Consider the following 16602-nt stretch of genomic DNA (forward strand, 5'->3'; position numbering starts at 1 on the left):
ACCTGTGAGAGGGGTTTATGGAGTTTGTGTTTTTTTACATTTGGATAAAGTGGTCTTTATGATAAGTGTTAAACAATATGAATGACATTTATATATGGGCATGATGGGTATACTGGTCATGTTTTTTTGTTTTTGTTTTACTTGCAAATTCATTTAAAAAAAAACAACTTGTTTTCCGTTTTGGCTAGTTTTTTGTTTAAAATCAGGAAGAACATTGCAGAGTATTAATTTCCATCAGCAGAAAGTGGCTTCAACAAATCTCATCTTCTATAAGGAGATTTTAACAGTTCTCACTCTGTAAGTAGCAAGGTTTTAAAGATAGTACAGAGTTGCAGAACTCACTGTACAAACCACATTTTAAAAAAAAACACTATACAGATTGCTAATTACAAACCTCAAACACTGTACAGAACATTTTTTTTTGCTTTTTTTCTATAACTGCAAGAAGATCGCAGTTTTAAACAAGCAAGACTGAATGGCAAATACTTAACCCCCGATCACGTCAATGTGATTGCAAAGAGAAATCCCAAAACTGCTAGTACGAAATAAAAACGTAGGTATTAAAAGCGAGATTGATAAACTCCATTTCACCACTGCTAAACCATCTGAATGCCAATTGTATGTCGCTATGATGGGCATATTGAGCACACATTTTATCACTATATTTTAATTTTAAACATTCTTAAATATTGTTTTTAACAATATTTTTTTCAACTGTTTGTTAAAGGATCATTTCCATTTTGGCATGTTCTTAAAACAAGGTGGTGACTCTGGGTTTCTATTGAAAGTACTTATATGTTCTGCCCATTATGCCAACATACAACTGGCCTTCAGATGGCTTCGTAGTGGTGCGGATTGAAACTGATTGCAATAGATTCCTATAGAACTTTGGATTGTGAAATCCCATTTCAGGACCCTAGTGGACTATCCTTTATGGGGATTAGGAAAATAAAATGCATACATACACACACATTTACTTCTTTAAAAATACAAAACCTAGGAAATCACTGGGTAGAATTTTATAGGTTCATGGTCCACTCTGGGGGAAGTTTAAAAAATCACGATGTTTAGAGTTAAAGAGACAGTCAATACCAGAATGTTTGTTGTTAAAAAGATAAATAATACCTTTATTACTCATTCCTCAGTTTTGCATAACCAACACAGTTATAATAATACTAGTCGATAAGCCTGCCCAGAGTGCAGTCTAATTATTTTTTAAACTACAGATGTAGAAACAACGTATTTTGTAACTCTTCTTTTATATAAAAATTTAAGCTACAGGTGTAGCAATACTATAATTTTAGTGGACTACTATCTTAAATATATCAAAAATATTTTCTATATAATAAACTACAGATATAGCCACACTCTAATTAGACAAACTACTGTCCTAAATAAATACAAAGTTTCTTCTCTTTAAATTATATCTAGCTTAAGTATATTTCTTTATATACATAACCCCTAAACAGCAAAACCCCTACATTGCAATAAATCTATTTACCCTATTAACCCCTAAACCGCAAAACCCCTACATTGCAATAAACCTATTTACCCTATTAACCCCTAAACCGCAAAACCCCTACATCGCAATAAACCTATTTAACTTATTAACCCTTTAAACTGCCAAAACCCGAAATGCAAATAACTATTTAATTAACTAAGTACAGTACACTAACCTAACACCCCCTAACCTAACACCTCCTAACCTAAGAACCCCTAACCTAACACCCCATTAAATAAACCCATAATACCTAAACTAATTCATTCTAAAGTTAAAAAAAAGTTTACAAAAAATAAAAAAGCTAACATTACAGAAAATTAAAAAATCAAATTACCAAATGTATCAAAATTATCAAAATTAAACCTAATCCCTATGAAAATAAAAAAGACCCCCCAAAATAAAAACACCCCCTACTTTAAGAATAAACTACCAGTAGCCCTTAAAAGGGCTTTTTGCAGGGCATTGGCCCAAGATAATCAGCTCTTTTTCAAGAAAATACACAAAGCCCCCCCAACAGTAAAACCCCCCATCCACCAAACTACCCCAAATAAAATAACCTAACACTAAAAAACCTAAACTACCCATTGCCCTGAAAAGGGCATTTGTGTGGGCATTGCCCTTAAAAGGGCATTTAGCTCTTTTTCTGCCCATCCCTAATCTAAATAAAACAAATCCCCCCAAAAAACCTATAAAAAATCCTAAGTCTAACCCCCAGGTTGGTACTCACGGTTCCTGAAGTTCGGTGGAGAAGGTCCTGTTCCAGGCGGTGAAGTCTTCTTCCAAGCGCAACCTCTTCTTCTTCCAGGAACATCCTGCGCAGAGTGGAGCTGAAGACTGAAGACCGTGGAGCTGAAGACCGGCGACCGCGGAGCCATGGAGCGTGGAGGATTCTCTTTGTATGATCTCCGCCGTACACTGAATAGTGAATTCAAGGTACGCGATTAAAGATGGTGTCCCTTGAATTCATATTGGCTGATTTGATTCTTCCAATTCAAATCAGCCAATAGGATGAAAGCTACTCAAATCCTATTGAATAGCCAATAAAATTTCACTTGCTCTCATCCTATTGGTGGATTCTTTCACCACCCTGCCATTTTCGGAATTCACCTGGATGCAGCTTTGCTGCATCCAGGTGAATTCTTTTGTCCTCTCGCTGCAAACATTCCATTGAGGATGCGTGCGCAACTGCCGACGGCGACGGACATTACAAACGCAATTATAGTTTAGATACTATTTACCTCTGTAATTACTTTGTATCTAAGATTCTGCAAACAGACTTGCATTTAATCCAATCAGTGCTGACTTCTAGTAACTTCACGTGTGTGAGCTCAATGTTATCTATATGACACACATGAACTAATGCCCTCTAGTGGTGGAAAACTGTAAAAAAAACCTGTCAAAATGCATTCAGATTAGAGGCGGCCTTCAAGGTCTAAGAAATTAGCATATGAGCCTACCTAGGTTTAGCTTTCAACTAAAACTGTCCCTTTAAAGGGAAAGTAAACATTACAACATACTGAATACTATTACAAACATTACAGTGCTATGATTTTGCTGCTGTACTTTGGTCTGATGGGTTACATGACCAGACTTACTGAGACCCTCAAATGTTTCTAGATAGTTATCCCAAGACATGTTTACTTCTTCTCAAGTAATATTTGTCTAGATATACTTTACTCTATAGTATATTATCTTATACCTTCCTACCTACCGTCATCATATACTTTTTACTTAAAAAAGTGGCTACTGATGTGTAACCTTTCAGATAAAGGGATTATCATTTAACTGAACAATGAAATGCATTTTACTATGTTATATTTAGAAAATGTGCAAAATGAAATTGAAAAAGTGATTGGATCAGCTATGCCCCAAATGGAACACAGAAAAAAGATGCCTTATACTGATGCAATTGTTCATGAAATTCAACGATTTGCCAATATTGTACCATCAAATCTTCCACATCAGACTACAAGGGATGTATCTTTTAAAGGATATTTTCTTCCAAAAGTAAGTAGCAAACTTTTTTATTATAGTTAATTTAAAAGTAAATAACCACAGTAAGTTTATTTATTATTTAGGACTAACATATAAACTAATAAAATAATAATAATACTATAAACGACTTACCCATTGGTATTATGTACCTACCCACTTAGGTAAAATGTCTCAGAGTGTCTCCTCCATGTGCTGGCGTGGATGTGGACAAGTTTTCAATTCCATAAATATTTTGTGGGAATGTAACAAAATTAAAACTCTCTGGTACAAGTGCTTCTCGACCTTATTCAGACTTGACCTACAGCTCCCCAAAACCCCTGAATTAGCACTACTTCATATAGGACTGCACTCCTTGCCTAAGCATCAAAGTTATCTCTATATCTACATCCTGATGGCAGTTAAACTGTCCATAGCTAAATTCTGGAGACAGGAACTACCCCCCAGTTGGTCTTCTGTTATAAACACCATGGCCTATATATACTCCATGGAAAAAATATTTTTAATGCTCTAAACTAATCTGACCTGTTCAAACTGATTTGGGCAGATTGGGTTTCCCAGTATAACCCCAAAAGGACGCCAACAGGTCAAGCACTGTAACATAATATGGGACAACCCAATACCCTCCCCTTTACTCTCACTTATAAAGGACTTCCTAACCATCCCCTCAATTACCACTTTCCCCGTCTTCTCTTCCTCTTCTCTGATCTTCTTTATTTCCTCCCCTCACTCTATCTTATTTCTACCTTGTTTACCAATACCCCAAGAGATCATAATGGGTCAAGTTGGACACAAAAAATGTCTTATGTGTAAGTTTTGTATTGGAATTTCAAGACCTGCATGCCACATTCTTCATTTCATCTCCAATGTATATTCTTGATTTGTTAGGATATTTTTGTTATGTAAGTTTTATTATTGAAAAAAAAAAAGAAATATAATAAATAAAATAAAAAAGCATCACAATTCAATATAAGAACAATTGACTAAACTATCAGATAGTAATCTAGGTGTGTCTAATAAATTGGAGATTAAAGGTTAAAAAAAAAAAAAAAATGTTTTCAAAACCTTAATATTCTGCATGTTTTCAGAGACCATATAAAGTCAAACAATAAATTAAAAATTACACAATGGGTAATAAACTGATGAAAATATATATAAAACACAGGACTCCCAGTAAAAAAGGATATTTTATATGTTAATGTAATATAAAAAGAAAAAACACAGTCAACACTATGCAACACGTATTTGCAGCCACGTAAATGAAGTTGATCTCTGATGGGAGCATTTGAAAATGTTGCATATTTCATTCATGTGTAAGGCAGATTCAAAATCACAAACTCTTCTATGTACCATTAATGATCCTTAAAACAAAAAAAATACATAAAGGTTAATGGTAGATGCACATGAGTAGATTGCAGAAGAGTGAACAATGAAAGATACACTGATAATTATGATAAAAGGAAGTAACAGTGTGTATGTGTGATAGATAAAGATTAAAGGCAGAGTACAGGTTCTTGACACAATATGAAGGGTGTTAATAACGATTAACCAACTTGAAAGACTGTTATTTTACTTTTTTTTTTTTTTTAAATCAAGGTTTTTTTTATTAAGGTATTTAGCTATACAACATTCACAGCATAACATCATGAATATGGCCTCTACAATATAGAGACAAGCATTTTGTTGAAATTAAAAGAAAAAAGAAAAAAAAAGAGTTTAAACAAGAAGATCATATAGCGCGTGGAGGTCTATGAAATCTATTCTTAGGGCTAATATGGCGTACTATAATTCTAGTAGATCCCAGTTTTACCAATTGATGGTCTTGCAGTGATACCTTACAATTTTTAATTTTATGTGAGTTACTGTAGTACCTCTTTATAATGAAATAGTACCTAATAGAATGATACTTTAAATTGAACTGTTTAACATAATAACAAACTACCTTAACTGAGAGATACAATTTTTACTGTAGCATATATAACACTAAAACAAATAATAACAGGTTGTAAAACAAGTTTCCTCACTTGACATAGAAGGTAACTCTTGTACCTAGTGAAACAGATATTATAGAAGAGGAACATTAGCATTAGGTAGCGGGTTAATACCGCTAAAGAATTCACCAAATTGGGTGAATTTTAAATTTGAGACAGTGGATAAATACCGCTCAGAATATAATAATAGGGCTAATGATGATGTACACAAATATCTAGAATGTTAAGATACAGACTTGGGACATGTGATAATAGTGTGTTGTCTAAAGAGCAATAAGGGTATTAGGGTAGCTACTCAATATTATATACTATAGACAGGATGGAGAGAGTTCCCAAACATACCCATGGATGTGAGTGCAGAGGAGCTCACTACAATAACTATATGTTTAGATGGGTAGTAATTTACAAATTCAACCATTAAGGGGAATGATACTCTAAGACATCTGGAAGGTGTTGATATAAGCTGATACTACATAACTCTAAAGGAGGCTCCGAAATCTAGCAAATTGGTATATATATTAGTAAACATTGACTCTGCATTGAGCTAGTGGATCATGACTGGGGTGAAGCTAAGTATAAAAATTTGCACAAATGATCAGAAGGACCTACTATTGTCGTTGAGAGCTATGTTCATTAGCATCATTATAGAGACATATCAATGTTTTAAACATCATAAGTACAACACTTAATTCTCAACTGGGGCTCCTTCTAGAGGATTAGATAGGATCTGAGGTCTCCACTATAATCTGGTTCCAGGCACCTAAATGTTGCATACCAAGCACTCACTCTGTCTCACTTTGCGTTAGGAATTAACACCATGTAGGTTAATTAGTGTGCACCAGGAGCCCCAGCAATATAGACAAAAGCTTAGGTAAGGGGATGATAGAATAGTACTATTGGCTTTGCCACTAAAACCCCCAAACCTATGAGCAGCCATAGAAGTTACAAAGTGCACGGGAGTGCAGAGAAGCCACTCATTAAGTTGAAATAAACATAAAACCCATAGCTTTAAGATTAGGTAAGCTGGTATACTTGAAAGATCTTCATTCTCTGCATCTATCTTATGTAAAAAAATAGCATCTATTAAGTAGGAATATGGAGATGATGCTGTTTTTACCTCATAATCCAGATGCCTATTTGTAAAGTTACAAAGCTATATGATAAAAATACCGGACATAAGTTATAAGCATAAAATACAACAATATGGACCAGAATATACAGCTAAATATGACTGTCCCATGAAACTCGTTGGTAATTAAGCTAAAGTAAACTTGGTGCAAAAAATGTGAAGACATTTAGTTAGGTCACATTTAACGTGGTACCATTAATTGTCCTGTACTTTTCATCGCATCTAGCCTATGCAGGCCCGGATCGGGATTAACATGCTGTGACAAATGTCCCACATACTTTTGGCATTGTTATAAACATCAAGCAGCGGCTCTCGGTGGAAGTCTACTGCCCGATTGTTCATGGGAGCAAAAAACAAGATCTCACCCAGCTCACCTGTCAACTCTAGTGCTGCGTACTTCTGGGATAGTCCGGACCTCATGCACGGGATGATGTCGTAGGCCACGGCCTTGTCTAGCTAACTGTCCGGAACGGCTTTCTTAATGTCGTTGTTTTCACAAGAATAAGTTCTGATAGCAGAATGATGTTGTCCTATGTGGAATCTGTAGGAAATGTTTATAAATTAGTTTTATAAATATGGATAGACACCAAATAAGTTAAAGAATTTCAGGAGCTTCAGTTTATGCTACCAGTCATGGCAGCCGTCTGGAAACGCGCCATGTTATTTTACTTTTTAAAGGAACAAGCACTAATTAGACTTGTTAAATTTTGTTTGACAAAAAACAAATGACAGTTGACGAGAGCCCATTGTATTCAAAGCTGCTGCGGGAACGCCCTTTCAAGTGTAATGGGCTCACTCCCACCCTTAGTGGGTAGTTGATTTCTGCTGCTGTTTTTGTTTTCATATGTTTTGTATAAACAGCACTGCAGTATTACACTTTTCAGTATAGGGGGTTTAAATAGATTTCAAATTAAAAAATAAAGGTAAAAGAACTATTTGTAAACAAATTAATACACTTGGTATCCTTTGTTAAAGAGTAGGTAAGCTCAGGAGTGTGCATGTATCTTGGCCATTTGACAGCAGTGTTTGCCACAATGTTTCTAGCAATGTTATAGATACAAAAACTGCTGCCATATAATGCTACAGATACTCTATAGCAGAAGCATTTGCAACTATGGGGCCCTTTCTATCAAGCTCCGAATGGAGCTTGGCGGCCCGTGTTTCTGGCGAGTCTTCAGACTCGCCAGAAACACAAGTTATGGAGCAGTGGTCACAAAGACGGTCGCAGCGGTCACATTCAGTGGTCACATTCAGTGATGTCTTGCGGACCTGATCCGCACTGTCGGATCAGGTCCGCAAGACATTTGATAAATAGACCCCTATGTATAACATTGTTATAAACGTTGTTGCAGACATTGCTGCCAGATGGCTAAAGAACCCTATAAAAAGATCAATGCAAAATGGGCAACTATTCTTACTTGTTGAATGACATATATATAGATAGATAGATAGATAGATAGATATATTTCATAAAAACAGTACACTTTTAACATAGCTAGAGGTCTTAGAATTAAATGTTTTTCAACCCTGGTATATGTTTGTATACTAAGTTATAAATTGTAGATAAGCTTTTCAAATGAAAAAAATACCGCTACTTTCAATACATTTTTAAAAAAAGTAAAAATAAATAAACTTAAAGGGACAGTAAAGTAAAAATAAATAAACTTAAAGGGACAGTAAAGTAAAAATAAAACAGCCACGATTCAGATGGAGGGGCCTATTTATTAATGTGTGAGCGGACATGATCCGATATTGTGGATCATATCTGATGCACATCGATAAATGCTGACAGCATAGGCTCTCTGCATTTATCATTGCACCAGCAGTTCTTGTGAACTGCTGGTGAAATGCCGCCCCCTGCAGATTCTCAGCCGCTAGCAGGGGGTGTCAATCAATCATATTCTGGCAATGTCTTTCCGCCACCTCAGAGCAGGCGGACAGGTTATGGAGCAGCGGAGCTTGATATATATGCCCCAGAGCATGTCATTTTAACCAACTTTTTCTAATTCACTTCTATTATCAAATTTGCTTTGTTCTTTTTGTATCTTTTGTTGAAGAGTGGGTTGACTGGTAAGTGCTTGTGTGCACGTATCTTTAGCAGTGTTTGTAACTATATATAACATTCCTATAAATACTGTTGTAAGCACCTAGAATAACTCTTTTAACAAAGGATACCAAGAGAACTAAGATAAATTGATAATTGAAGTAAATTGGAAAGTTGTTTAAAATGGCCCAATCTCCCTGAATCGTGAGAATTCAATTTAGACTTTACTGTCCCTTTAATTAAAGGGAATTTTTAGTGCAAAAATTACTTAATCTAATTGATCATGTCATTATAGCACTCATGACAATACCAGTCTGCAGCTTCTGATTGGTTCAATTACCATGTCCACTGCTTTGTGACTGCCGAGAGGTAATTATGTGTTTAAACCCTTTGCAAGGTTTAAACACATGGACTTGCAGGGTTGGTAGTGATACAATTACATCTTCTTACTGATTTTTGCACTGCAATTTCCCTTTTAAACATTTTGGGCCAGGTTACAAGTAGAGCATTATTTAATGCTCTAGCTCGAGCGTTAACTGCTCTAGAAGTAAGCTTTTTACGTGCGTTTGGTAGTAACAAAGTAAACTGTTTTCGCTCGCGCTAACCTGATGAGCAAAGCCGTACTTACAATATCAATAACCCATTCCCCAATAGAAGTCAATGGAGCAAAAAAGAAAAAAAACACCCTACTTACACACAAGCCTGATTACGTTTTCTCTCAAGTGAGCTAGCCCGACATGAAAATATGAATATTTCACATTCCAATGTTCTTTACATAGAAGAATGTATATATGATTGTTTATATATATATATATTTATAGATGTTTCTAAATAGGTATAGATATATACAGATATATATAGGAATATCTATTTATAAATGCATAGAACATATTTTGCTATGTCCAGAACATTGGAATGTAACATATTTACAGTAAATACACACTTTATTAAATATGAATATTATATAAATGTTTTCATGTTTACAGCTACTTAACTGCAAAGGGCTCCAATGCACTATATATATATATATATATATATATATATATAGGTGGCCCTCGGTTTACAACGGTTCAATTTGCACCGTTTCAGAATAACAACCTTTTTTTCCAGTCATGTGACTGCTATTGAAAAGCATTGAGAAGCAGTGCATTGATTAAAATAGCCAGTAGGTGGAGCTGTACGCTTGTGTTGCTGCAAAGCCAAGCAAGATGAAATTAATCAGTTTAACCAGACCTGAGCTATCGAGCAGATTTCAAAGGAACAAGATCTTCCTTTCTATAAATCAGTTCAGATTGGAATGCATAGAAAGAACTGTTTGCAGAAAACGGTTTCGATTTACAACCATTCCTTCTGGAACCTAACCCTGGCGTAAACTGAGGGCTACCTGTTTATATATAATACATAAATACACACATGTAAATAAATACACACATTTTTATATATACAACTCAAAATAACAAGAGTATTGCATTGAGCAATCATACTTTTTATTGGACTGACTATACATTTATAAGTTGACAAGCTTTTGGAAGAATTCCTTCCTTTCTTAAGTCTGAAGCAATACTGACCAATTCAATGTAATTTACAGATTAAATTGGTCAGTATTGCTTCAGACTTGAGAAAGGAAGGAATTTTTTCCGAAAGCTTGTCAACTTATTAATGTATAGTTAGTCCAATAAAAAGTGCCATTGCTCAATGCAATACTCTTGATATTTTGATATCTAAATCTCTCGACTAACATGTCTACAAAATATTTTTTTGAATAATTTTTATTAGATGATGTTATTATGAGTGCAAGTGAACTTTTGTAATTTATTCTTGATGTGTTTTGTGACACTTTTTTTTTTTTGCGAACAGTTAACCAGAGCTCTGAGGTTACACTAACCCAATGTGTTAACCTAAATTGCGCTTAAGCGATCACTTTTACTTTCAACTTGTAATACGAGCGAACAACTGGACACATGCAAACACACGCAATAAACCCCTTATCACTCGCGCATAACTGATAGCACTCCACTTGTAATCTGGTCCTTTATAGGGGAATAAATATTTAACTTAATGCCCTTTTTAAATAGTTTAGACAAAAAAGAACAAATTAAATCAAATTAAATAAAGAATGACCAAGGGTCAAAAATTTCAGAAAAAAAAAAGTTCATAGAATATATAACCTTTTTCCATTATCCTTCATTTGTATTTTTAAGTGTTTATAATTCCTATATTGGTCCTACTCAAAGTGAAGTTATTTTTCAGTACTATCCTACGATTAACATTCAGATACTCATTATTGTACTCTTTCTAGGGGACCGTCATTCTCCCAGTGCTAACTTCTGTATTGCGAGACAAGGATTATTTTGAGAAACCAGATGAGTTTTATCCTCAACACTTTCTTGATTCTGAAGGGAATTTTGTACGGAATGATGCATTCATGCCATTTTCAGCAGGTATTGCACGTTCTAATATTATTATAGCAACAATGTGTGTAAAAAGGATGATTTATAAAAAATATTTACATGTTACTGAAAAGCCTCCTTGTGCGTGCGATATGGTGGCATACCGCACAAAAGCCAAGGGCTGCTTTGATGTGCTCGTGCACGCTTTCCCCGATAGACATCAATGAAAAAAAACTAACACCTGAAGTGCGGGATGAAAAATCTCTGTAACGCAACCCCATTAATGTCTATGGGAAAAAAAAATTATGTTTAAACCTAACACCCTAACATAAACCCCAAGTCTAAACACCCCTAATCCGACGCCCCCGACATTACTGACACCTAAATAAAGGTATTAACCCATAATCTGCCTCCCCCAACATTGCAGACCCTAATAAAAGTTATTAATCCCTATTCCGCCACTCCCGACATCGCTGACACTATTATAAAGTTATTAACCCCTATTCCGCCGCTCCCGACATTGCCGCCACTAAATAAACCTATTAACCCCTAAACCTCCGGCCTCCCACATCGCCGCTACTAATTAAACCTATTAACCCCTAAACTGCCAGCCCACCCCCACATCGCAAAACACTAAATTAAACTATTAACCTCTAAACCTAACACCACCTAAATTAAAATTACAATATAACTATTTTAAAATAAATAAAAACTTACCTGGCTGTGAAATAAAAATAAACATAACATTAAACTATAAATTAACCTAACATTACTATTCTAACAAAATAAAAAAATACTACCGATAAAAAAATCTAAATTACAAATTTAAAAAAACATAACACAATGAAAAAAATTAAAAATCTAAAATTACAAAAAAATAATAAACACTAAATTGCGAAAAATAAAAAAACACTAAGCTTACAAAAAATAATAAACGAAATTATCAAAAATAAAAACAATTACACCTAATCTAATAGCCCTATAAAAATAAAAAGCCCCCCCAAAAGAAAAACACCCCCTTGCCTACAATGAACTACTAATAGCCCTTAAAAGGGCCTTTTGTAGGGCATTGCCTTAAGTTAAACAGCTCTTTTACCTGTAAAAAAAATACAAAGTCCCCCCAACAGTAAAACCCACCACCAACCCCCCAAAATAAAAAACCTAACTCTATAAAAACCTAAGCTACCCATTGCCCCTAAAGGGGCATTTGTATGGGCATTGCCCTTAAAAGGGCATTTAGCTCTTTTACAAAAGCCCAAAGCCTTAATCTAAAAAAAAAAAAATCCCACCCAAAAAAATGAAAAAAAACACCTAACAAAAAAACACCTAACACTAACCCCATAAAATCTACTCACGGTTCCTGAAGTCCGGACATCCATCTTCATCCAGGTGGCGAGAAGTCTTCATCCAGGAGGGGACACCTTCATACAATAGGATTTCAGTAGTTCTTATCCTATTGGTTGTTTTGAACAGCCAATAGGATTTCAGAAGCTCTCATCCTATTGGCTGATTTTAATTTGAATTAGCCAATAGGAATGCAAGGTACGCCATTTTGAAACGGCTACCTAGCATTCAACTTCAGTGTACGGCAGTGACCGTATGAAGAGGACGCTCCACGCAGGATGGGATCAGCTTCCAGGATAGCTCTGTGCCGCCGGGATGAAGATAGAAGACGTCCCCGAGATGGATGAAGGTGTCACCGCCTAGATGAAGGTGGATGTCCGGACTTCAGGAACCATGAGTAGATTTTATGGGGTTAGTGTAAGTTTTTTTTTTTTTTTTTTTCATTTTTTTAGGTGTTTTTTTTTTTAGATTAGGGCTTTGAGCTTTTGTAAAAGAGTTGAATGCCCTTTTAAGGGCAATGCCCATACAAATGCCCCCTTAGGGGCAATGGCTAGCTTAGGTTTTTTTAGAGTTAAGTTTTTTTATTTTGGGGGAGTTGGTTGGGTGGTGGGTTTTACTGTTGGTGGGACTTTGTATTTTTTTTACAGGTAAAAGAGCTGTTTAACTTTGGGCAATGCCCAACAAAAGGCCCTTTTAAGGGCTATTGGTAGTTTATTGTAGGCTAGGGGGTGTTTTTATTTTGGGGGGGCTTTTTTATTTTTATAGGGCTATTAGATTAGGTGTAATTGTTTTTATTTTTGATAATTTTGTTTATTATTTTTGTAAGCTTAGTGTTTTTTATTTTTCGTAATTTAGTGTTTATTTTTTGTAATTTTAGAATTTTTTAATTTTTTTTGTAGTGTTAGGTTTTTTTAAATTTGTAATTTAGATTTTTTTATTGGTAGTATTTTTTTATTTTATTAGAATAGTAATGTGAAGTTAATTTATAGTTTAATGTTAGGTTTATTTTTATTTCACAGGTAAGTTTTTATTTATTTTAAGATAGTTATATTGTGATTTTAAGTTAAGGGGCCAGAGGTTTTTGGGTTAATAGGTTTATTTAGTAGTGGCAATGTGGGGAGCAGGAGGTTTAGGGGTTAATAGGTTTACTTAGTGGCGGGGATGTAGGAGGCCAGAGGTTTATTGGTTAATAGCTTTATTATAGTGTCGGGGAGCCGTGGATAAGGGGTTAATAGCTTTTATAGTGTCAGCGATGTCGGGGAGCAGCAGATTAGGGGTTAATAGCTTTATTATAGTGTCGGGGAGCGGCAGATAAGGGGTTAATAGCTTTATTATAGTGTCGGCGATGCAGGAGGGCAGCGGTTTAGGGGTTAATAGGTAGTTTATGGGTGTTAGTGTACTTTGTAACAGTTTAGTTATGAGTTTTGCAAAACATTTTTGTTTTGCAAAATCCATAACTACTGGTCTCAGATGGCGGTATGCATCGTCTCGGTATAGGCTGTAACGCAAGCATTTTAGCCTCAACGCACAACCTGCAGTACTGGCGCTATGGAAAATCCCACACATAAACGTAATTTTTTTTAGTGGGGAATGGACATTGCGTTACAGGCTAAAATGCTTGCATTACAGCTATACCGTAATATGCGTTCCTGGCCATTACGCTTGAATTGCCATTTTTTTAGCGTTAAAAGCCATACAGCAACACTTGTAATCTAGCCGTATGTGTTGTAAGTTGTGTGTCATACTATACAACAAGTAAACAAACTATCATTTTTAGCAGTGGTTTAGCCTTTTATCATCAGCATAAAATAACCCTGTAATTACAAAACATCTGTCTTTCAATAGATTAACATATCAACAGAGTGTAAAAGTTTCCAAATTAACATTAACATTAAAATTGTTTTGGCTGCAGTCATTTTTCAATGGCCAAACTTTTACAATTACTTGCATTATTTGGAGGAACTAATCTGGTGTTGCCACTGTCAATTTGTTAGCATTAGTGATGTCGCGAATGGTTCGCCAGCGAATAGTTCCCGGCGAACATAGCTTGTTCCCGTTCGCCGCGGCAGGCGAACATATGCGATGTTCGGTCCGCCCCCTATTCGTCATCATTGAGTAAAACTTTGACCCTGTGCCTCACAGTCAGCAGACACATTCCAGCCAATCAGCAGCAGACCCTCCCTCCCAGACCCTCCCACCTCCTGGACAGCATCCATTTTAGATTCATTCGGAAGCTGCATTCTTAGTGAGAGGAGGGACAGTGTAGCTGCTGCTGATTTAATAGGGAAATCGATAGCTAGGCTAGTGTATTCAGTGTCCACTACAGTCCTGAAGGACTCATCTGATCTCTGCTGTAAGGACAGCACCCCAAAAAGCCCTTTTTAGGGCTAGAACATCAGTCTGCTTTTTTTTTTGTTTCCTGTGTAATCTAATTGCATTTGCCTGCCTGCCAGCGTGCGTGTCAGGCTCACAGCGTATACTGTGCCCACTTGCCCAGTGCCACCACTCATATCTGGTGTAACAGTAGTGTACATTTAAAAAAAACAACACTTTTTTGACTGTGAAATAATAGCAGTCAGTTTCCTCCAGTGTCACACCAGTGCAACTCATATCTGGTGTAACAGTAGTGTACATTAACCCCTTAATGACCACAGCACTTTTCCATTTTCTGTCCAGTTGGGACCAGGGATATTTTTACATTTCTGCGGTGTTTGTGTTTAGCTGTAATTTTCCTCTTACTCGTTTACTGTACCCACACATATTATATACCGTTTTTCTCGCCATTAAATTGAATTTCTAAAGATAGCATTATATTCATCATATACTATAATTTACTATAAAAAAATTATAAAATATGAGGAAAAAATTGAAAAAAACACACTTTTTCTAACTTTGACCCCCAAAATCTGTTACTCATCTACAACCACCAAAAAACACCCATGCTAAATAGTTTCTAAATTTTGTCCTGAGTTTAGAAATACCCAATGTTTACATGTTCTTTGCTTTTTTTGCAAGTTATAGGGCCATAATTACAAGTAGCACTTTGCTATTTGCAAACAATTTTTTTTCAAAGTTAGCGCTAGTTACATTGGAATACTGATATCTGTCAGGAATCCCTGAATAGCCATTGACATGTATATATTTTTTTTTAGAAGACATCCCAAAGTATTGATCTAGGCCCATTTTAGTATATTTCATGCCACCATTTCACCACCAAATGCGATCAAATAAAAAAAAATTGTTCACTTTTTCACAAATTTTTTCACAAACTTTAGGTTTCTCACTGAAATTATTTACAAATAGCTTGTGCAATTATGGCATAAAGGGTTGTACATTTTTCTCTGGGATCCCCTTTGTTCAGAAATAGCAGACATACAGGGAGTGCAGAATTATTAGGCAAGTTGTATTTTTGAGGATTAATTTTATTATTGAACAACAACCATGTTCTCAATGAACCCAAAAAACTCATTAATATCAAAGCTGAATATTTTTGGAAGTAGTTTTTAGTTTGTTTTTAGTTTTAGCTATTTTAGGGGGATATCTGTGTGTGCAGGTGACTATTACTGTGCATAATTATTAGGCAACTTAACAAAAAACAAATATATACCCATTTCAATTATTTATTTTTACCAGTGAAACCAATATAACATCTCAACATTCACAAATATACATTTCTGACATTCAAAAACAAAACAAAAACAAATCAGTGACCAATATAGCCACCTTTCTTTGCAAGGACACTCAAAAGCCTGCCATTCATGGATTCTGTCAGTGTTTTGATCTGTTCACCATCAACATTGCGTGCAGCAGCAACCACAGCCTCCCAGACACTGTTCAGAGAGGTGTACTGTTTTCCCTCCTTGTAAATCTCACATTTGATGATGGACCACAGGTTCTCAATGGGGTTGAGATCAGGTGAACAAGGAGGCCATGTCATTAGATTTTCTTCTTTTATACCCTTTCTTGCCAGCCACGCTGTGGAGTACTTGGACGCGTGTGATGGAGCATTGTCCTGCATGAAAATCATGTTTTCTTCTGTTATGTGTGATCAGTCCACGGGTCATCATTACTTCTGGGATATAACTCCTCCCCAACAGGAAATGCAAGAGGATTCACCCAGCAGAGCTGCATATAGCTCCTCCCCTCTACGTCACACCCAGTCATTCTCTTGCACCCAACGACTAGATAGGATGTGTGAGAGGACTATGGTG

At 35.7% G+C, this 16602-nt stretch overlaps 1 protein-coding gene across 1 annotated transcript in view; it reads left to right on the top strand.

The window, feature by feature from the left end:
• The window catches only part of LOC128655969 (cytochrome P450 2K4), an 88802-nt gene that overhangs the window by 60820 nt on the left and 11380 nt on the right, over positions 1-16602 (top strand). Inside the window, exons 7-8 of the mRNA XM_053709586.1 lie at positions 3324-3508; positions 10957-11098. Coding sequence (XP_053565561.1) covers positions 3324-3508; positions 10957-11098 — 327 coding nt within the window. The remainder of the gene's footprint in view (positions 1-3323; positions 3509-10956; positions 11099-16602) is intronic.

This window comes from Bombina bombina, chromosome 4 (genome assembly GCF_027579735.1).
Source record: "Bombina bombina isolate aBomBom1 chromosome 4, aBomBom1.pri, whole genome shotgun sequence".
In the NCBI taxonomy this organism is placed as follows: domain Eukaryota; kingdom Metazoa; phylum Chordata; class Amphibia; order Anura; family Bombinatoridae; genus Bombina; species Bombina bombina.